Below are 23,492 nucleotides of genomic sequence, written 5' to 3' on the forward strand. Positions count from 1 at the left end.
ATAATCTTTAATTTTATATTGACTATTTTTTCTTTGTTCTTCATATTATAGACCCAGCAGCTGAAATGAATGAATAAAAAACGGTATCGTTAGCTCTATTGAATTTTATTTTTGAAAAGAAACTCACAAAATCTTAAAAATTTTCTCAAAGGTTTTTAATTAGTATCTTAGCAAAGCAGCTATCCTGTACGCTGCGTAAATGATGATGAAAAAAATTTTAAGAAAATTTGTTAAGCAAGTTTTTCATTCAAAAATGGAATCAGCAATAATTCCGTACCCCGCGAGATTGAAATTCAAAAAAATAAATTTTTTCGAATTTCGTTCGAAATACATATTTATTATTTTGGTAAATAGGAGATATTAACTTTTATTCTCCCGTAAAACAAGGACATAGGAATTGTTTATGGCATATATTTTAAACCAAACATAATATCTTATCTTGAAATTAAATTATTTTATTCAATTTGATTAAATAGTTGATTATATGAGTGATAGGATATCTGAACTTTCCAGTTATGGGTTAAGTGACTTAACTATGTGAAGTGAAACTACTTTTAAAGAAAATATTTTATTAATTTTATTTTTAAATATTTTGTATTTTTTCTTAACGTCAACCTCACAAAACTGGATATAATGGATCTATAGCAATTCCGCAAAGATTGATGCCTCTTCTCATCCTAATAAATCCTTGCTCTCCCCATTCTTGTCCCCACGAGTTTTTAACGATCCAATAATCAACTCCATTTTCATTTCCATAGCCTACTGCTAACATGCCGTGGTTTAGATCGCCGTCACCATTGGGACATCCTTGTTTATCAAAGACTCCTCCTCCGTAGAAATCAAAATCAGCATTTACCCCAACAGAAATTGGTCCAAGGGTTCCTGAAAATTACGATTTAGTTTATTATTATTGTTATTAAATATTACGAAAATTAAAATTAATCCGAATATTTTACTAATGTCCTGTTTTTTAATTGGTTAGGTAAAAATAAATTACTCAAGTATCAATGCGAAGATTTCTTGATTGACGAAACCCAAATTCAGATTTTTGCTTTAAACTGTGCCTTCTATATATTGCAAGGCAAAACAGATAATGAAAACGGTGTAAGAAAGAAATGGGAAATCTAAAAATTGCGTGCCACAACATATCCACTCATCTAAGCAAAAATCCTTGGTGAACTGGTTTCTTCCACTCAGAAGGAGTAAACCAACATAAAAGAAAAGACAGTTAAGATTTGATTCCACCTATAGTGCCTCTGTATATTCCATTATGCGTATTTCATCTTACCAGGATTCAACCATTCAACCATCTTGTTCTTATTCTGTTCTTAGGCAAGAGACAAGAACCTCTGATATTTCAAGCCAGGAGCCTCCCTACAGAAAGTTTAAGGATCACCACTAGGAAGTCTAAGATTCATTTCAGATCACACAATTAACTTACGTTAGCCAATGGCGTCTATCTCAGTTTTCTTTCTCTTAGGATTAGGTTTTTTTTTGAAGTTGTATCTCAGTTGACTTAACATAGTCTTTTGGCCTTCCTTTTTAACTCTGGGTAACTAAGTGTAAATTGCTTTGAAATTTTTAAGATTCTTTGTACAAATTTGCACCAATTCAATTTTTTTTCTGACGTAAGATTTATTTTTGGACTCAGTTTTAGCTAGTTTTGAATAACAAGTATGCAACCTAAGTATATTTCTTTAGTAATCTCACAAAACAGCTCTAGGTCCACAAAGGTTTCTGTCGAGCCTGGTTTTGCTAAGAATACTGCTTGGTTGTTCCTTTCCTTTTATTAGGGCTGGTACCTATAAAGATAACATGTTTTCTAATTTATTTCGTCAAGACGATCCCTAATAAACTTTTGAGCAAAGCTGTATTTTTTTGCGTTAAGTTGTCTGTCGAAAGATCTGGACTTTGGTCTGTTTACCCTATACTGCCAAAATGTTTTATTATATTTGAATTATATTCGAACTTATAAATTGGTCCTTCGAGCCAAAATTTTCAAAAAGAAATAACTGAAAAATTAACAACTTATTTTACTAAATTTAGCGACAAACACAAAACAAACCAACAAGAGTAAATTAACCAGAACGACAAATAAATACAATAATTTTAAATAATATTTTTAATAAATGTAATAATACTAAAGAGGAAAGCGGACATATGTCAATAAATAAATAAGGTGAAGTAATAGGGTCTAAAATAAAACAAGTTGAGCATTTCTCAGAAGAAATGAAAGAAAAAGAAGCAGAAAAAAAATTAATTGAAGGCATTGAACCGATGAACGCTGGACCTGCTGAAGAACGTTTAGGTGAAATAGAATTACTCAGGGAAAGCGCAGGAAATAAAGAGACAGAAATAATGGAAACTGATCGATCAGGGCAAGAGCTAATAGAAACACATTACGAAGCCGAAGGTTTTACAAGAGTTGTAACACTTCACAAGGCATAAATTATCATCCTATACACAACTTAATACCAGTAGTAAGAGAATCAACTTAGAGTATATAGCTACACTAGGATTGGTTAGGATGGTACTGAAATCCCATTCGTCAAGAATCCTGCAGTTATAGCCCGACAATACGGTATCAACATTACATTATCTGCAGGACAACAAAAAAATTAAGCACACATGCATTCAGTTGGAAAACTGTTTACAATTTTGCCAGATCTCTTTAGTTGACGGTGAAAAGTGACGTTGTTTGCTGGTTACTGGATAAAATTAATCTACTTGTAGTAAATTAAAATAAAAACAAATCAACACGCTCAAATAATATATAGATATTCGGAGAGATAGATTGCTAAACATAGTAATTCACGCAGAAAATATCGACCAAGGCACATCCGTTCGTACACGCTTGGAAAACTATTGCCAATCATCAGTGAATTCCGTATTTAACCACAAAACTAGTAATGATACTTATTGTTGTGTATGTAGTTATGAACTTTATCGTTATTGTGTAGAAGGTAATAAGATATTTGCGGAATTAAAAGAGAGCTAAAAACAAGGATATCAGATACTCCGTATCAAAACTTATTTAACGACCCGTATAAATAATATACGACCACCAAAGTTAGGTAACTCTTTTAAAACTGTTCCAACAGATACAACAGTGGACTAGAAAAGGCTGCCAACAAAGAAAAAAAGCTTTTTTAAATGTATGCTTACTAAGTTTCTATTTAAAATTTATTTTAAATAAAGAAATTACTCTGAAACTTACCGACAGCTTCTACTAGGGCCCATTCGTTTAATCTTTCAACGTGAACTTGACCACTGATTTTACCAACAATTCTGTTGGAATCGTATCTACAGTAACTTTGCTGGCCTTCGTATGGATAAGCGTCGGTAGCCATAATTCCATTATCGCGTATATAGTCGAAAGCAAGACCCATGCTGCCACCTTGGTCGCAGTTTCCATTTCCGTAGGATGAAGAACAATCCAACAGTTGTTGCTCACTAAGAGATACAGGGTTGTTCCTCTTAAGAGCAAATTGGCCTTCTAGCGATCCTGTCTGTGAGGTAAAAAAAGTTTTATTAAATGTTTGAAATTATATTAGAATATAGCAGTCAAACTCGAAGGTATTACTCGAATATACTTACAGCACTGAATGCCCAACAATCTCCGCAATTTCCTTGATTTTTAACTTCACGAACAGCATTTTGTTGTCTCCAGTCTATAGCATTTGGAGCACGTAAACCGCTAGGGAATCGGTAGTACGTTACGTTGGTTTCTACTGGTCTCATTGACTTTTGTAAGTTTAACATATGTTTGAATTCAGCTTGAGAAAAATCGGCAAATTGGTTTACTTTCATGTACCATGACACTTCTCCTTTAGCATACTTTTCGTTGTGGCTGTGAATTTTATACAAGTTTGTTTTAAAATGTTCAAAGCGGGTTTTTTCTTCGACAATGTTTAGGTATGCTTTATTGTGGTTTGCCTACAAAAAAGATTACTTTTAAAATACAATAATAAAAAATCGGTGACCGAGTGTCTATTAATCATGTATTATTTGAGATAACGGTGAGGGAGATAGACGATATCATTTTTGTTATAAGTTTAAGAAATAAACATTAATTTTAGACATTGTATGAATACGGATTATAAAAGGAAAAAGCCAGGTTACACAACAAGCCAGTTGTTTTGTTAAAACAACTTTTTGATATATTTGTTATTAATTCCACACTGATGGAAATATGAAATAAAGTGTATAAACCATGAATTTAATCATATCATTTGAACTCGTGATAAAAATATTTTACACCCTTTCTTCTTCTTTTTCTTCAGCCTTAAGTAATCCAACTTTGGACATAGGCCTCCCCCAAATCAATCCAGTGTCTTCTATTTTGTGCCACTTGCGCCCAGTTGTGTCCTCCAATCTTCTTAATGTCATCAGCCCATCTCATTTATGGTCTTCCGCTTCTTCTCTTTCCTTACCATGGCCTCCACTGTTTTATTTCGTGGTTCCATATCTTATCCTTCAGTCGGGCATTGTGTCCTGCGAAGCTCCATTTTAATTTGGCAGCATATTCTCGCTAACCTTATTCTTCTGGTAATTTCGGCAGTTTGATTTTCTTTGTTAATTTTCATTATCTGTCCCAGGTAGATGTATTCGCTTACTGTTTCTAAATTTATGTCGTTCAATGTTATTTCTGGAATGTTCGGTGTATTTGTCATTATTTTTGTTTTTTCCAAGTTCATCTTAAGACCTACTTTTTCCGAAGCTTGAAATAGTTGCGTCATCATGGTCTGTAGTTCTTCGAAACTTGTAGCGAATATTACAATGTGATCAGATCTCAAATGACTCAGTTTTCTTACATTAACATTTTTTCCCTTATATGCCCAGTTAATATCTTTGAACACGTCTTCAAGTCCAAGTGTGAATAGCTTTGGTGAGATAACATCTTCCTGGCGAACTCCTCTGTTGATTGGTATAGCTTTGGTTTTCGCATCAATTTATATTTTCATTGTACCTTTCTTGTAAATATTGTGTTTGAGCATTCTGTATCGGGTCTATCCTGCAGTTGTTCATAGCTCTCTCTATTGCCCAATGTTCTATGGAGTCGAATGTCTTTTCATAATCAACGAAGCCAATATATAAGTTCAAGTAATATTCATTGGCTTTCTCTATTAGAGTGAATCCTGCCTGCTCTACCGGTTGATAGCTATCGAGCTTCGACGTTAACCTGTTAGTTATTATTCTCATAAACAGTTTGTACTTTTGGGACAACAGGGAGATTGGCCTATAGTTCTTGAGATCTCCCTGTCTCTCTTTTTGAAGAGAAGTATTTGTCAAACACCACTCTTTACATTTACACCATCATTTACAGCCTTTACCATGATCAAAATGTAAATTAGGCAAAAGTTGAAGATAAAAGAGATTTGAAAATTTTATTCACTACAGACAAAAAAAATAGTATGTACCAACAAATTTATAGCACGTAAATTCTACGATACGACTACGCCAATTGATACCATATAATTAAAAGCTTGGATGGATCTGACACGTATCGCCTTGCGATGTCGCTAAATAGATTCCCGTTCATTACAAGACACATTAAGTTTGATAATAAAACTACTAGAATACAAAGGCAAGAATTCGATAAGTGATATGTAAGATTTTTAAGGAATATAATTCCAATCTTTCGAAGCACAATTCATTCTTGTAGCATATGCTTAGATAGATGACAAGCTAAAAGTCTTTTGCAGCAAATCCTCATTTAAAGTATATATCTTGAATAAACTAAATCATTACGAGATAAAAATATATGCTTTAGCAGACGCTAAGATGTATATAGACGCTAGTTATAAATTAAGAATAAATATTTATATGTGAGTAGACAGCCTGCAGGATAATTTTTTGTTGATAGTTCGAATTTGCCTCTTATACCCCGCGTTCCATTATATGGCTCTAAACCCAAATGTTGCCAGTCTCCACCACGAACGAGGTGATTTCTGGCGTCCTTATCCACATCATCCTCTCATCGCAGATGGTACACTAAAGCATGGAGATGTATGGAAAAATATGGTTGCTTAGGAGTTTCTACTTTTTGTTGACTTATTCATATTAAGAGGAGTTTACAAATCTGATAACGAAGGAATTAAGAATTTGTGAAATATAGAAAAAATGGACTCAGGGTGGCACAGTTCGCAGCAGCAAATAATTACGTAGTTGTCAGTACTAACTTTCAGAGAAAAGATATCCATAAAGGAACATGGAAAATACCAGGAAGTAACGAAGCTCATCAAATTGACCATATACTTATCTCAAAAAGATGGGCAACAGACATAACTAATGTCAGAACGTATCGCGGGGCGAAGTCTGACTCAGATCACTATCTTGTAGGGGCAAAATTACGGCAGAAAATAGCGACAGTAGCAAAAGGGAAAAATATTCAAATCAAAAAATGGAATGTCGAAGGATTTAAAAGCGCAACAAAAAGACAAGATTACATAAATGCTCTACAAATAAAACTCAACCGAACTAGAGAGGAAGATACTGCAGAGGAGGAATGGAGACAATTAAAAACAATTATAACGGAGTCAGCCGAGGAAACTGTCGGAAAAGCCAAAAGGCAAAGAAATGCGGATTGGTATGATGATGAATGCAGAACTGCAGTAGAGGAAAAAAGGCAAGCTAGGCTTAACCAACTTTAAAAAGAAATACAAGAAATAGCAGTGAGATTTATAACGAAAAAAGAATACAAGCGACCAGAATATGCAGAAGAAAGAAAAGAGAGGCTATGAAAAAACAAGTACAAGAAATCTTTAAGCATAACAACAGACGCGAAAGCAGAAAATTCTATAAATGCATAAAAGAAAGCACACAGTCATTTAGACCAAAACTAACGATATGCAAAGACAAGGACGGAGAACTACTAACAGAGAAGCAAAAAATTATAATGAGATGGAAACAATATTTCGAAGAAAATCTAAATGCAGACAACGAAAATGATCAGAACGAGACAATATATTATACGGCGGAGCTGCACATCGAAAATCCAAGTTATGAAGAAGTAGTTCAGATAATAAATAAACAAAAAAATAATAAAGCACCAGGAACGGACGGAATTTCGGCAGAATTATTAAAGCATGAAGGATCCGAACTCTGGGAAAGAATTTATTACCTAATAACATTAATATGGACGAAGGAGCAAAATGCCAGAGGAATGGACAGTTGGCCTCATACAGCCAATATATAAAAAAGAAGATAAGAGGGAATGCCAGAATTATAGGCCAATTACATTGCTAAATGTAATATACAAAATTCTTTCTGGTATAATCTACAATAGATTATTAGAATACTCCGAAAATATAATTGGTGATTATCAAAATGGATTTAGACCAAATAGAGCCACTACAGATAACATATTCATACTAAGAACGATACAAGAAAAAGCTTATGAATACGACATAGACCTATATAATATGTATATAGACTTTAAACAAGCTTTTGATAGTGTGAAAAGAGACAAAATGCTGAAAGACCTTTGTAATCTAGGTATACCTAAGAAATACATCAGCCTCATAAAAATGACATTGCAGGGTTCAAAAGCCGCAGTCAGAGCAGTCATCAGAAAAACCAATATAACCGGCCATATAAACACCAAATCAGTACAAATTACTGCATATGCAGACGATGTAGCCATCATTAGTAGGAATAAGCCACGACTAATGGAAGTGTTCAAACAAATTGATCCTGAAGCAAGAAAAAGAGGTCTCAAAATAAACGAAGCAAAAACGAAGTATATGACAGTCAAAAGAATAACTGACAATGAAAATAATATCACAATAGACAACTATACTATCGAACGAGTGGATGCCTTTACATATCTCGGCACAGAAATCAATCAGAATAACTCCGTAAGTAGCGAAATTAATGCACGTATTTCCAGCGGGAATCGTACATACTATGCTAATAAAAGATTGATGACATCGAAATTATTAGACAAAAGAACCAAAATGACTATCTACAGAACACTGATTAGATCCGTAGTAACCTATGGATGTGAAACTTGGGTAATGACGAAAAAAGATGAAGCCCAACTCAGGACATTCGAGAGAAAAATACTGAGGAAAGTATATGGCCCGTTACAAGAGGAAGATGGCACATGGAGAATCAGGAGAAACGACGAGGTTAATGAGTTAAATGAAGGTTATGACATTGTAAGATTTGTGAAAAGTCAAAGACTGTCATGGCTGGGACATGTGCAGAGACAAAACGATGCAAAAACAACAAAGAAAATGTTACAATGGAAGCCCATAGGAAGGCGAAAAAAAGGAAGGCCCAGAACGAGATGGTTGGATGACGTGGAAGACGACCTGAAAACAATGAACATAAGACAATGGAGAAGAAGGGCACAAGAGAGATCTGAATGGAAGGACATAGCCAGACAGGCAAAGACCCATCCAGGGTTATGATGCCAAAAGAAGAAGAAGAAGAAATATAGAAAAATTTAATTTTTAAAAAACAGATTTACCACAATTTCTCAAAATGTACGGTTTAATATTGCTGAATCCAGAAAAATAAATCCATATTTAAATACCCTTTCACCGATTAGAAATTGTTCTGAATTATGGTTATCCACATTACAAGGTTCATACATACCCTACGAAAATTTGACCGTCGATAAGCAGCTGTTTATTTTCCCTAATAGGTACCTATTAAAGCAATATATACCTTTAAAACCAAGGAAGTACGAGATAAAGATCTGGACAGCATGCGATAGTCAAATTTATAGACTAACAACAATTTTTTTACAAGCCTTGATCTTGCAAAAAAACTAAATAAGTAAAACTCAACATTGTTTGAAACAATTAAAAAAAAAACAAACCAAAACTCCTCAAGAATTAGTATACGCACGTAGTGAGGATGTATATTCAACAAAATTTGATTACCAATATAAAGTTATGTTAGCCTCCTACTGCTAATACACTACTGCTAATAGTGATAAAATTTTTGAAGATGGAAAACAAAAGCCGCAAATAATTCTTAATTACAATGAACCAAAGCCAGGTGTAAACACCACGAGCAAACTTGTCCGGATGTACACAGTCACCAGGCAAACAAAAAGATTTCAATTTTTTTATATGATTGGCATTAGCGCATTGAATTCTTATATTGTATGATGTCGTCTTGTAGAATTTTCGTTTCACCTGTATATCATAAAAACCGAAAAATATTCTTAATCTTTTTGCGTGTCTTAGATTGATAATGTAAACATTTTGGAAGTCTGATTGTAATAAATAAATTGCTCTTTCGTTTAACATCTAGATATTCATGCAGGAAATAAACAAGAATCTTTTCGCGTATGCTGGCAAAGAGAATGATTTTAGATAGATTACTTCACTTCTTGGGAAGCGGAAGTAGGATATTGACAGCAGTGAGAGTAGGAGGAAGTCCCGCTTAGGCTTGGCCTGCTTTTAGCTACACCAATATTATGTATGTTGAAATTAATTTTAAAACTTGTCCGAAAGTTGCAGATAACATCGGTCTTCTTTCTGATCAACTAAAGAAATATGCAGTAAAGTGCCAAATTTTTTACATATCAAGTATGCACTTTTAATTTTTCTGGTATCCCTTAATAATCTTTGTTTGTAAATATAGCCTAAAAGTTTGCATGTCAGTGCTGTGGTGATTAAACAGAGCTTTGAAGCTCTCTATCTTTTGGAAGCTTATCATCAAACGGATCCATAACGGCTGTCCAGCCGCTCATTTGTACCCCATCAATGACTTCTTTCTTATCCGATGATGAATAATTTCTGTATGAATCGCTCTCGAAGTCACTATTAAACATTTTATAACTCAAATCACTTTTACATTTTTTTAAAGCGCTTATTTGCCTTGGTTTAACCTCTTACTCGTTTCTCAACTGTTTGATTTGCCAGTACTCATAATGAAGTTTTCGTGTCAATGCTGAAACTTAATCCTTTTTAAAGGGAGTTTTAAAACCAAATTTAACTAGTAAAATACAATATCTCAAATAATTGCCTTCAGCAAAATCCACTTAGTCACTCATGGATTTTGCCTGAACAAAAATTCTTTGTTAAAGACTTGATGAATGTAGAATTCTATTGTTTTTGTTGTCAAGGATGAAAAAATACTTATTGGATATTGCTAGTACATAAACTAAACAAATTGCAATATCAATATGTTTAAGTCAAAAATAACAAAAACTGACTTAATGTATTTTGCTTGTAACTCGACGATATATTCTATTTCATACCTAGTGATTACCTACCAACAGTACCTAGTGTTTCATTTTTAGTTTTTGTTAAGCATACGATTTTTATTTTGACTAAACAGTTTTATTTCAGTTAGGTTTCCGTTTCTATTTGCATTGCCGAATATAGAAATAAATATCGTATTTTTTGAGTTATTTATTGAAACAAGTTGATATAGAAGACTTGACGAGAATGACAATACTGGATCAAGCCAAAAGCTCTTGTTTTATTTATTATTACCGCAAATTGTGAATAAAACAATAGCAAAGTTATTGTACCGTATTTCCAGTACTTTTTGAAGCATAATTGTTACTTTAAGGTAAAACTGGTTACGTGGGTGTTACGTAACGTTCAGGTAGGGTATATACAGAAAAACGTTACGGTGTGTTACATGGAGTAGGAGGTCAAAAATCTTCAAAAATAACGTTACGTAATACTCGAATGCCCCTTTATTAGTTATATCTATATTTTTCGACTTTTAAATATAATTTTTAACGTTATTTATTATATATCATTACTTACTTTGAATTTAGTCCATTCCTGTGCAATTTGTGTATCAGAAAGAGCACTGATTGTCACGATGACACACATAAAATTCAAAAGACCTTGCATGATTTTGTTCCTAAAAGTTTAAAATATTAAATTTTTATTTTGTTAAGATAAATTTTTTATTGATTAACAAAAACCAAAACCGTTTATAGGGGTATCACAAGTTTAAAAAATAGGTAAATATTAATCTGAATAATATAGTTCGGAAATTCTGAGTCCACTTTTTGTTGCTGTTTTTGTCTACTCTAATTTAGAGGAGGAGACCAGTGAGACGCAGTTCGGGTTCCAAAATGGAATGGTAACTGTTTGCTATCAACATAATAATTCAGATATGTCGTAATGTTAACATTGATCTACATTTGTGGTTTCTTGACTACGAAAAAGCTTTCGATAGAACACTCTCTTAATTTCTCATCAGGATATTCTTCTTCGATGCGGAATCCTTCGTACTTTATTGTTTCCCCGCATTATATTTTGTAGGAACGTGTTTTTTTTAGATGTCCCCGCTTTAGATGGCTAAAGTATTCCAATTTTCTCTTTTTCGTGGTAGTAATTATTTCGAACCTTTTGCTCATTTGACATATTTCTTTTTCATTTGTGACTCGTTCTTCTCTTCTTCTTGTAGTGCCTATCCGTTTCGGATGTTAGCGACTGCGACTATCATGGTAATCTGTATTTTGTAAACTGCGGCTCTGAAAAGATTTGTGGTCGTTGTGTTGAACCACGTACGGAGATTTTTCAGCCAGGAAATCTTTCGCCTTTCTGGTACTCGTCTTCTTTTTACTCTTCCTCGTAGACCCGTTCAACCGAATTTAGTTTTAATCAGGGACGTATAAACACAGATAGACTCAGTTATTTACATAAAAATGTGAAGCCAAAATTATTTGACTAGGTCACATTCTCAGCATCTTCAAATGTTGTCACATTTTTTTATTAAAATATCTTATTCAAGTATCGCTGAAAATATTACTATATTTATTTTATACTCTACAGGTGCTATCAAACCAAAATAATAATTTACTACTTATATTAATATATTTAATTGTAATTAAAACATCAAATGTGCACATAGTGTGCATATCATTTAATAATAGCGTATAACAGATATCAACCAATTATTTTATATGTAGAAGCACTGAAACCTATTTATTAATGGCAACGATGTTTACATTTCTCTGTCTTATGGCTCTACGTCAAACTTCAAATGCTGTTCCATGTCATGTCCATGTTTGTTTACTTTTTACCCAAAGTTGGGAAAAGTTACCCAAAATGAGGAAAAGTTGTTTTTCGATATTTTGGCTGTATTTTAAGTGATATTTGTAAATATTGAAATAAATAAATTATAATAATGGTGCTACAGTTTTGCATTTGCAAAAAAAAACGAAATATTTACATCCCAATGTCTCATTTAATTTGTAAGTACTGTTTGTTTACATTATTTAAGATGAGGAACTGAGGAAGCCTGTGTATTAACATTTTAAAATATGTCTTTCATAGGCGTACCATTGGGTTTATTCATATTAATTAATGTATTGAACAAGATATTAGTTCATGAAATTAGTATAGACATTTTTAAATTGTAGGTAGACCTCATCTGATTAAAAAGATCTGTTTAGTAGCTTTTTAATTTAATATTTCTCATGAATTAACAATAAATTAGTGAAATGAATAAAACTCATTTATTTTTCTATGTAGGTTTCCAAATAATATTGATTAATGATGAAACTTACTCTAAACTTCAACAGAGAAAACAGTATAAAAAAAACCTTTCAAAAGCATCCTTTTTGGTTATTTAAACTTGTAAGGAAGCTGAAAAATATTTCAGATTTTTTAATAAAACTATAAATATCTACAACAGACTAGTTAAAAACCTTATGAATATTTTGATTAATAAAACCATACAAAATGTCCCAAAATCAATCTATGAGCATTTTGGTGACCATATGTATGATGAAGATGCAATCGATGGTCACTCTATGCAACTTTTAAAATTGGTTCTTGAGAAATATTTTAAAATTGGAATTCATCATGAAACGAGGACTACTTTAGATGCTAAGACCGTGCGCATAAGAATCGTTCTTACTAAGACTGTTTTATTTCGCAATCAATAAAAATTTATTTCTATACCAATGTCTTCTATTATGTCTATTTACCATTTTTACTTTAATATTTCTGTTCGGTAAATAGCTTTCCAATAATTTATACATTTTCACGCCTACTTTTTAATAAGTAGGTATATTTGCAAATAATTTTATGTCAAATGCCAGCTTTGGAATGATCAATAAATATTTTTGTAGCAGAAACCCTTACTACGAGGAATGTATTCATATTGTATTAAAACAAATTTGTCACAATTTAAAAAAATATGTTTTAATACAATTATCAATAAATATAGGTATGTACTTAAATTTGACAAATGTATATTTTTTAATTGTTTTTTTTTTATCGTAGGATTATTTGATACCTTTTAAAAAATTAACTTGAGCTCAGCTATATTTTATTGTATTAATTTTAAAGCAAATAAAATTGTATTTTATTTTTTCTATAAAAACGCGTTTTTATACATTATTACTACTTCCAATTCTTAACGTCTGAATAATTATCCCCGCGAGTAAAAATTCAAGCACGCTTATGCTCATTGAGGAAGTATCACAGTCTATCGATACCCGTTTTACTCCCCTTTACCCCCTTGTCTAGGAATATCGAAGCTTCAAAACAGTGTGTGTTTAAGGTATCTTATTGCTGGGCCCATCTATGTTTATACGTCCATGGTTTTAATATTCGTCGATAGCACCACATCTCTAAACTCTCAATGCTTTTTATATTGTTATGATTAAAAGGCCATGCCTCCACGTTATAAAATAAGTTACTAAACACGTATGATCTTAAAATTCTTATTGGTAGAGGGAAACTGATAGCAGAATTACCAGTTCCTTAACTTTTATAAAAACGGACCTAGCAATTTCAATACGTCTTTAATCTCGATATTTTGATGAATTGGATTTTTACTACAAATCATCATCATCATTTTGGCTTTAAAAACCAAGCGTGAGTCCTAGCCTCCTCAAGAAATTCTCTCCAGTCGTCTCTACCCATCGCCTTTCTCCGCCAAGCATGTATTTCCATATTTCTCATGTCTTCATCGATGTTATCAAGGAATCTTATTCTAGGACTCCCTCTTCTTGTCTGACCAATGGGTGTGTCAAGGAGCGTATTTTTAGCTGGGTCATTTTGTTTTATCTGCATTACATGCCCTATCCAGTTGTATCGTCTTCTCCACACATTGTCATTCAGTGCTTCCTATATTCGCCTTAGTACTTTTTTTTTTCGAAACATCCTACCATGTTTTCATTATTTTTTGTTAGAGTCCAGGTCTCTAAACCATATGATAGGACTAGGCGTATTATTATGTTGTAGAGTTTTATTTTTTATTTCTCGATATAATTGTCGATCTAAGAAGGAGCTTGAGCCAAAAATAGCATCTGTTTGAATGCCTAGAACTTGCAATTATTGAACCGGTGGTTGTAATTTGTGACATACCTATTGCTTTTTCAAGATACAAATTCAATAGTATACAGAATATATTGTCTTCCTGGCGCAGCCTGTTATTTGTTTTAAAATGTTTAAACTGTTCCCCCTGGATCCGTACTCTACATTCAAGTTTTTCAAGAGTTAGTATTGTTAAATTTACCAACTGATTTGGTATTTTGTTTTTTTGATAATCTGTATACTGTAGTTATTGCAGTATACTATGATTATTCTCTAGTAAAAGTGGAAGCTCTACCAATGTTCTTTGGCTATTATTCCTTCATTTGCTCTTGATAAAACTTCCTGACAAATTAGTTTACTATAGACGATAATCTTCCCGTGTTACTCTTATGACGTCTAAATCAATGTAAATCTACATTATATTATTACTTAAATTAAGTAAAATAAAATAAAATACATAGAAACTAAAAGAAAAAGTGAAATAATGTAAAAGCAATATCAACTACAGCATCTAAATAATGAAAACTATTGACAGAATATAGAAAAGCTAGAATGGATTCATGTTTCTAATCTTATGTACCTCTTTAACGATCTCCTGAGTATTGTGCATTCTACATTAATTTTAAAAGAATCGTAACGACCTAGTAGTAACTATCTATTTTTATTTGTTTCTATATTTGACTACCCATCCAACATATTTATCATAAACTAATACTGATATTGCCAAAAATGTAATTAAATTAAAAATATAACCTAAATTCTTACCTTTATCCAATATCACATTAATATAGTTTTGTTGATTTCGATATTTATATATTATTTTCATATCTGATCATTTCAATAGTTATCAGATTCTTAATGAGTTATTTTAAATAAGTACAATTAAAACCCATAATTTGTGATAATGAATAAAAACAAACATATCGGATGTACGTTTTAGGAACAGCTGCTCGGAAATTTATCTGATTTTCAAGTATGATCTAGTTACCATGGAAGTTTGATTGACTGATTTGATTGTTTTAATAAACAACCAAATATTTTAATATCTAAGTTTATAAGCTGAAACAGTAAGGCCATTATGGTATTTTCGCCATGTTCTTTTTATAATACAGCTGTGAGATTATTTATTCCGGGTGATTAACTTCTTGCTAATTTTCTAACTGCGTCTTAAACTCCAAGAATCGGTATTGGTTTTTCTACTCTCTCTACTGTTTTGCTTATCTGATCTCTTTTATCTTCCTGGTTTTCTTCTTCTTCCTCTATATTATTTGCCAGGTTAAAATATTCCACCCAGCGCTTCAATACTTCTTTCCTTGTTGTTAAAATGTTACCATTCCGACTTCTGCATTGGTGTGTAGTTGCCTAGAATTCTTTTGTGTTAAAGTTCTGTTATTAAATGCTCTAAATTTTTTACCTCTGTTAAGGAAGTCTTTATATTTAAGTTCATTATTTAGGCGTTTTCTTTTTTTTTTTTCTTTTCTTTATCATCTTTCTTTACCTTTCCGCTATCTGGGAATTATGTACAGTTATTCTAGTTCTACAGGTAAACATTTTTCTGTAGGCTTTATATTTTATTTTGCTCCATTCTTGCTTCTTCTTCTTAACATGCCATACACCAAAGTACGTAGGCGACTATCTCATTACTAGAATTCTGTTCTTGGCGGCGTGACACAGCTCGCCTGTATTGTGTATTCCTGTCCATTCTTTAATATTCCTTAACCAGGATAATTGTTTGCGGCCGGCTCCTCTCCTACCTTCGATCTTCCCTTCCATTCTTGCATTCATCGTCAAATCAATAATTTTTACAGACACAAGTTTCTTTTTCTATTTAAACTTTTGCTGCTGCTTTAATATCTTTAATATCCTTTATTCTGTTCCGATTATATAAAATTTACCCATATTAAGTTAAAGATTTTTTGGAATATTATATGAATATTATTAAAAGTACGTATTTATATCGTGTTTATCCAAACGCACCAGTATAAGTATGATATGTAAATGTTATTATTAGTTGACACCTGCAAAATCTTGTACTACAATGATAATAAAATATGTTCCACTTAAAAAAGAAGCTCCCAAAAATCAGTTTTTAGATGTAAGTTTTTAGTTAAATTAGAAACGGGGATTGTGCTTACTGCTGTATTTGGCAATTTAAATTGTTCATACGTATGAATATATTATATAAATATACTTGGTATATTTTTTTCTTTCTGTATACGTTCTTTTTGTTCTTTTTGTATACGTTTTCGTAAATTCTGCCTTCTGCTAGTAAAGGCTAATATCCCTAAAACACGAAATCTTGAATATATTAGATCGTCATTTGGTTTTATTTTTCTTTGCACAAATCAAATGCGAAATGTGCATAAATATACAATTCTAATAATTGTATTACAGCAAAAGGTGACAAAATCCACATTTTTGATAAATCTTTTTGTGCAGTTAGTGAAAATCCAGTGTAGTAGGCTGTATTTCTTTGTTTCGTTAGGACCTCTGTAATGTAGCTTGTAGCTTTATCTTAATATTAGTGTTTGTTGTAAATATTAAATGCGTAATAGCAGTTGTAACTAATAAAGAGATACAGGTTTCGGGGATTTTCTTATATTGAAAAACGATTTTCGACGTCTTTCTCTTAGAGCGGCTAAGCTAAAGAAACGGCTCTAATTATGCTAAATGAGACCAATTGTGTCGCAAATTCCTCGGCAGAATATAGTAGGATCTGGTTACTCATATCAAAAGAGGAAGTTATTAAAAAAAATACTAATTTTAGCAAGTCATTAACATATAGAGGATACATTATTTATGTTTTTTAAATAACAAACATATAAAATCAAAATTTGGTGTTTATTGAAAGTAAACTAAATGCACGACCAAATACTTACCATGTCGGGATAGTATTATGAGGTTTTTTTCCTGGTTTTTCCCTCATAATTTACTATGGAATCACTAACAGGAGATTTTTACTGCCATGATGGCATGTGTTTGTCTTTTTAAAGACGAATTACATGCTATGATTTTTTCTGACGGATATTCTCAAGTTACAGTTGATTTCATGTAATCGAATGAACTATCTTACAAGTAAAGTCGTCCCAGGAACGCAACTCAACAATATTGGCAATATCATTTTAAAGTCGTCTACTTTAAAATGTATAATGTATGTCTAAATTGTCAATATAAACGAGTTAGATAAAATTAAATTATTAGAAGAATTTTTTACCAAGTAACAAAAAAACAAAGTTTGTTTAATTTACTAATATTTGTATTTTGAGAACAATTTCCGAAGTGGAAATTGAAACGTCAATAAACGTACTTCACCCTTTATTTGTGGCTAATTCCCATTTAAATAGTAATTAATTTAACTATCTTGGTAAATTCTTTACATTTAATTTGGAGACTTGCAAATTTAAGAACTTTTTAAACTGCATAAGAAATGTTCTATTGTCAAAAAATTACTTTTTACTATTTTAAGATTATTTAAAACCAAAACAAAGCAAAATTAGCTGTACGTCTACACGAATTTTTCATCAGCTACTTCTTATATTCCTTTTAAAACCTTCAAATATCTGTATAAGATTTTTACGTAAAACCAATGATTTTTTCACAGATAAAACGGTGTAATATCTTGATTTATTGTGAAGAACTGTTTCAAAACTGAATCAGTTTCAACTGATTCCTTAATTATACAATACGTGTGTTATTGGTTTACTAAACTGCGATTTTCATAAGCACATAACAATGCATACCTACTACTGTTTCCTTTAATTACCGGTGTCAGATAATGCCTGTTAATTTAATAACGGCTTACAGAGTTCTGGGTCTACTTGTTTGACGAGAGAGCTTGTTTACTGTTGCCGGGAGAACAAATTACTTCCAAAATAAACTAATGCGATTTATAGCCAGAAAGCTTTTCTCAGGATTATCTTTGTCGGAAACATCAAAGGACGATTAACTTCATTAATTTACCATATCGTAGAAGGCAGTAAGGTATTTCAAAAACGATGAGCTTCATTCGTAGGCTGTGTGCTAAATATTATTAAAAGGAAATTTTATGATGCTTACTTACATCGTGTAAGGTTCGTTGCTTTCTAATCTTCAATGATATACCTTTCACATTATCACACTTTATGCTATACTTAGATTATACTAGGTGAACTCAAAATTACTTAACCTCTGTTAATCTAATTTTTTTTTGAATATTTAGGTTATGCTTATGTAAAAGGCTCCAAAAAATATAATTAACGCAATAAATAGTACATATTTTAGAAGTAAATATTATAGCATCTTTTTTCTCAGCCAGAAATATCTTCAGAAGACACCGTTTCACCTATGCGGGACGGTCTTACCAACTATTTACCTAGGGTAACTCGCGAGAGATGGCTCACATTATTTTGACAGTCTAAGTCTTAGCACAAAAAAGTCTATACTCTGAAACATTTATATATTTATATTAAAATACTACAGTGATTATAACTGATAATTTGGAAGAACAGCAGTTATTACTTGATAGGGTGAATAGCATAGGTAAAAAATATGGCCTCAAAATCAACATTTTGAAAACGAAATATATGGTCATTAGCAGAAACCCTCCAGAAAACCCGATAATATGCATACGTGACGATCGCATAAAACGCGTGAAAACTTTTAAATACCTTGGCACCACAATCAATGACCAATCGGATCCACAACAAGAGATAAAAACCCGAATACAAATGGCAAGACAAGCTTTTGTGAAATTCAGACCGCTCCTATGTAATCAAAACCTAAATTTCGAAATACGCTACAGAATGGTCAAGTGCTACATATGGTCCATCTTGCTTTATGGCATGGAAACGTGGACTTTGAAAAAAACATCTATCAACAAACTTGAAGCATTTGAAATGTGGTCATTGAGAAGAATGATGCGCATACCTTGGGTGGATAGAGTTCGAAACGATGACGTCCTTAAGAGAGCCGGCGTGGAAAGAGAACTCTTTGAATTAATTAAAAAACGCAAGATTGGTTACCTTGGGCACATATTAAGAGGAGCAAAATATGAAATACCACAGTTAATCCTACAAGGGAAGATCGAAGGTAGGAGAGGAACCGGCCGCAAACAATTATCCTGGTTAAGGAATATTAAAGAATTGACAGGAATACACAATACAGGCGAGCTGTGTCACGCCGCCAAGAACAGAATTTTAGTAATGAGATAGTCGCCTACGCACTTTGGTGTATGGCATGTTAAGAAGAAGAGGAAGATTAAAATACCTTATATTTGTAAGCCAAATACTTACAGACAACAGTAAACATCAAACTACAAAAATCTGTAAAAGGTCAACTCGCCCGATGTTAATGAAATGCAGTTAATGAAACCAAGAATTGCAATGCAAGCGCTGTACCCAGTATCTTTGTTTCGATGTGGTTGAATAGATTTCCATAAAGTCGGCACAGTCTTAATTTGTTTCATCTTATATATCATCACTGAAGTCTTTAGTAATTTCCATATAATCGTTAAAGTTTACGAAGAAGATAACTCACATAACATCTTCTTGGGGTTCTTGGGTTTCTTAACTTTTTTCCAGATGACCTTTTTTCTTTTTAGCATGATTTTCTTTCCTTTCAATATCTTAATCTTTGCGTCAGGCCAAATTCACTGAGCTAGTAAGTACTGCAGGATTTTACATGGGAGTGATTTTTCCTTTAGATGTCAACTTATTATCAGGTATAGATTAGTTTTAATGATAACGTGTGGGACGGCGTCGAACTGCTTGTAGGTGGTAGGTTTAGACGTGGGAGATCATCTATTTAAGTAATTTGTGTTGTTGAACTCTGAAGAAAGGCGTACTCTGGTATTGCGTTCGGATCAACACCACATGCGCAAAAACCAGATACGGCATTTTGTACTAAGGCAGCTGTTTCCAAGCCTCTTTAATAATTTGGAGAACTACAAGAGGTTAATCTTCGTTAAAGGATTCCACAAATGAATTGCAAGCATTGTTACAATGTGACTTCAGCGACTTAAAAAATGAACGATTTAATGGTTACAAGAACTGTGTTGTGTGGCTCTGTAAACACAGTAGAATGATCTTATTTTTTCATCTACATACTCTAACATTTAATCATAGTTGCAATTACATGCATAACCATCCAAAACCAGTAGGACTTTTCCTAGAGGCTTTCTAGATGTAATGTGTTAATCAAACAGTAAATATATCTTTTTATTCATGTAAACTTTTGAACCTGGTCTTATGTTTGCCTTTAAATATGTAGGTACTGGAAGGAAGTTACCATCAGCATTGCAGCAGGTGATACACATAATTGTTTTCTTCTTCTCCAAAGGTGTTACTGATGCTACATTTTTATATCTCCTTTGTGCTACAACAAATGAAGGTTTATTATTCAGTTGAAGTCCTGTTTTGTGCATGTTAAATAAAGTCCCGGGCTTTTCCATTAACTTATTTTCTAGAATAACTTTTTCATACAGGACAAAGTAATCACTTACATCTTTTTTGTTCATGCCTTTACTTCATGCTAAGGATACGACTTCCGATTTTCTTATACTCAAGTCAGAGTTTCTTCTTAAGAACGATTGTAACCAGTCAAAACCTGGTAGTTTTTTTTTTCTTGTTGAAAGTAGATTTATTATTTAACTCTTTCGCTAATCTGAAAGCCATTTTTTTAAGCCCAGCTCTTGTACGTGTAAAACCAGCTATCTGCAACTTTAGGATAAGTTTTTTATTTTATTTTCATTTTCGTTGCCGAGGACATTACTTGCTTCTAATGAACATTCATCATCATCCAGCCTCAAGAGTCCACTGCTGAACATAGGCTCATGTTTCCTCATGTTTCCAACCCCGTCTATCTTGCGCCGCTCTCATCCAGTTTTTATTGAGTCTTCTTAAATCGTCAGTCCATCTTGTAGGTGGTCGACCGACGCTTCTCTTGTCTTCCCTTGGCCTCCATTTCAATAACCTCTTTGTCCATCGCCCATCTGTCATTCTGGCTATGTGTCCTGCCCATCTCCATTTTAGTCTGGCTATTTTCTTGATGATGTCAGTCACTCCGGTTCTTCTCCTGATGTCTTCGCTGGTTATTCTGTCTCGCAGAGTTATTCCTAAAATGGACCGCTTCATTCTTCTCTGCGTGACTCTCAGTTTGGTAGCTGCTGCTTTTGTTAAGGTAAGTGTTTCTGCTCCGTACGTCAAGACTGGGAGGACGCACTGATAGGACGCACTAATGAACATTACTTGCTACTAATTCACTTTTTCTAAAATTGTTACTTTTCATTCTTCTTCTTAATGTAGGTGCTGGTACTTTAAATTCCTGGCGGCAGCATTGACTTCCATTTCTTCATGTCTTACGGCATGTATGACTGATTCGAGTTGACTTTTAATCCATTCACCACGTTGGCATGGTTTTTTCTTTTATATTTCGTTTAAATTATGCGTATCGTGAAAATCAAAAAGATAACATACTTAGGGCATGGGATGCACAATGAGAAGTATCAACTAATTCAACTAATTTTACAAGACAAGATAGAAGGCAAAAGATCTCAAGGGCGCAGAAGGACATTGTGGTTAACTGTAATAACTTTGGTATTGTTTATGCTACATGCTTATGTGTATGTTTTCACCAGCTTTTGATTGTAACACAATGTAAACCGCTGATCTGTCACCTAACTAAAACAGTAGGTCAGATATATACTCCTAAAAGCTAGCCAAATGTCTCAAAATGAAATAGCAGCAATAGTAGAAGTAAAAAAAAGTTCTATAAGAAATATAAAACAAAAAATTGCGCCTGGAGTCAGTTTGGATCCAAAGCGAAAGGGTCACAGCGGAAGGGATCATGTGACTACTCCTAGGACTGGTCGCAAAATATGTATGGTCGTTAAAATAGTCGTAAAATGGTTTAATATCAGCAAAAGACTTAAATTACGAAGCTGTTTGCCACTGAAACTGTTTAAAATCCATCTAGAAAAAGCTTTAGAAATTTGGACACAGGAACATAAAAATATGACTTACATGTTAAGCTAAGCAAGGACAGACTTTTCAAGGCAAGGGCCAATTTTCCACGCAAACATAAATAATTACTATTTAAATGGGAATAAGACACAATTAAAGATTGAACTACGTTTATTTACGTTTCAATTTCGACTTTCAACTTTCGACTTTCGACTTTCGACTTTCGACTTTCGAAATCTTTCTCAAAATACAAACATTAGTAAATTAAACAAATTTTGTTAAAAAAAAAATCCGAAGTGGAAAAAGAAACGTCAATAAACGTACTTTAACCTTTAATTGTGGTTTATTCCCATTTAAATAGTTTTAAATTTTATTTAAGATTTTAAGATGTTTTGACATCATACAAAGACCTTAAATTTTTAAAATCTTTTAGTTCCATAGTATGTACGGTATATTTCATTGTTGTTTGTCTGACTAATAATTGCTGTCAGTCCCAGGGCGTGTAAATAGAAATGTTTTTCCCTTTCGCTCTATCAGCGCATGGACAGTGTCCGCCTCCCTGTGGGTATTACTATTTAGTAGAAACTTCTGGATGATAATTTTTACTTTTTTAAACAAGTATTAATGCTAACATTTTTATTCTGGCCGTAACATTTGTAAGACCGTAGTATGATTTCTTCTATGTTACTGTCAGGAATTATGGTATCTGCCCATTTTAGTAATGCAGATCTTATTTCATTTCCAATACGAATAGTTTATCAGAACTTTTGTCTATATCAGACTAATCTTCGTTATCAAAAGTCAAGGTATCTCTAATAATATGCTCTTCATTTAAAACATCATTGCTTGGTGTATTATTTGATTCTGAAATTAAACAAGGCGTATAATATTGGTTGTAAAAGATTTAATAATATTGCTAGTCTAAAGTTGGTATCAAATCACTACATTACCCTTTTGAGGTTATGTTTTTTTAATAATTTAAAAATAATGAGCAAAAAGGTAGCTTACCTGTAAATGCAGTAGAAGAATTAGCAGAACTTTTTAGTAGGTACTTCAAGAATCTTTCTCCTACTAGAATTATGGTTCATTGTTCTTATTATTAGCAACAAACCACTGTAAACACACCATAAATGGCAAAAGTATTATTATTAGATCACTAACAGTCTACCTCTCATCATAGAGATATGCGCGGCGGTAATTCACATGCGTAGAGGGACAAAACATTAAGTCCACATGGTGTTTTATCCCTTTAAGTAAAAAAATTGACTTAGTGTTCTTTTAAAGGTCACTTTCTTTA

General features: G+C 32.7%; 1 protein-coding gene across 1 annotated transcript; it reads right to left on the minus strand.

Moving 5' to 3' along the window:
- Positions 1-93: 93 nt before the first annotated feature.
- On the minus strand, positions 94-15,049 carry LOC140435049 (cathepsin L-like proteinase). The gene is made up of 5 exons (XM_072523737.1): positions 15,024-15,049; positions 10,743-10,842; positions 3,598-3,936; positions 3,218-3,509; positions 94-882 (listed from the first exon to the last, which is right to left on the minus strand). The coding sequence occupies exons 2-5, from the start codon at positions 10,830-10,832 to the stop codon at positions 617-619; spliced, it is 987 nt and encodes a 328-aa protein (XP_072379838.1). The 5' UTR covers positions 10,833-10,842; positions 15,024-15,049; the 3' UTR covers positions 94-616.
- Between the last annotated feature and the right edge of the window lie 8,443 nt (positions 15,050-23,492).

This window comes from Diabrotica undecimpunctata, chromosome 2 (genome assembly GCF_040954645.1).
Source record: "Diabrotica undecimpunctata isolate CICGRU chromosome 2, icDiaUnde3, whole genome shotgun sequence".
NCBI lineage: Eukaryota > Metazoa > Arthropoda > Insecta > Coleoptera > Chrysomelidae > Diabrotica > Diabrotica undecimpunctata.

Bases quoted from the DNA above. Each gene is read 5' to 3' on its own strand.
- LOC140435049 (XM_072523737.1), bottom strand. From the start codon at position 10,832: ATGCAAGGTCTTTTGAATTTTATGTGTGTCATCGTGACAATCAGTGCT. The intron at 3,510-3,597 runs GTAAGTATATTC...TTTACCTCACAG, and splicing joins ATTGTTGGGCATTCAGTGCT to ACAGGATCGCTAGAAGGCCA. The intron at 883-3,217 runs GTAAGTTTCAGA...CGTAATTTTCAG, and splicing joins GGCCCTAGTAGAAGCTGTCG to GAACCCTTGGACCAATTTCT.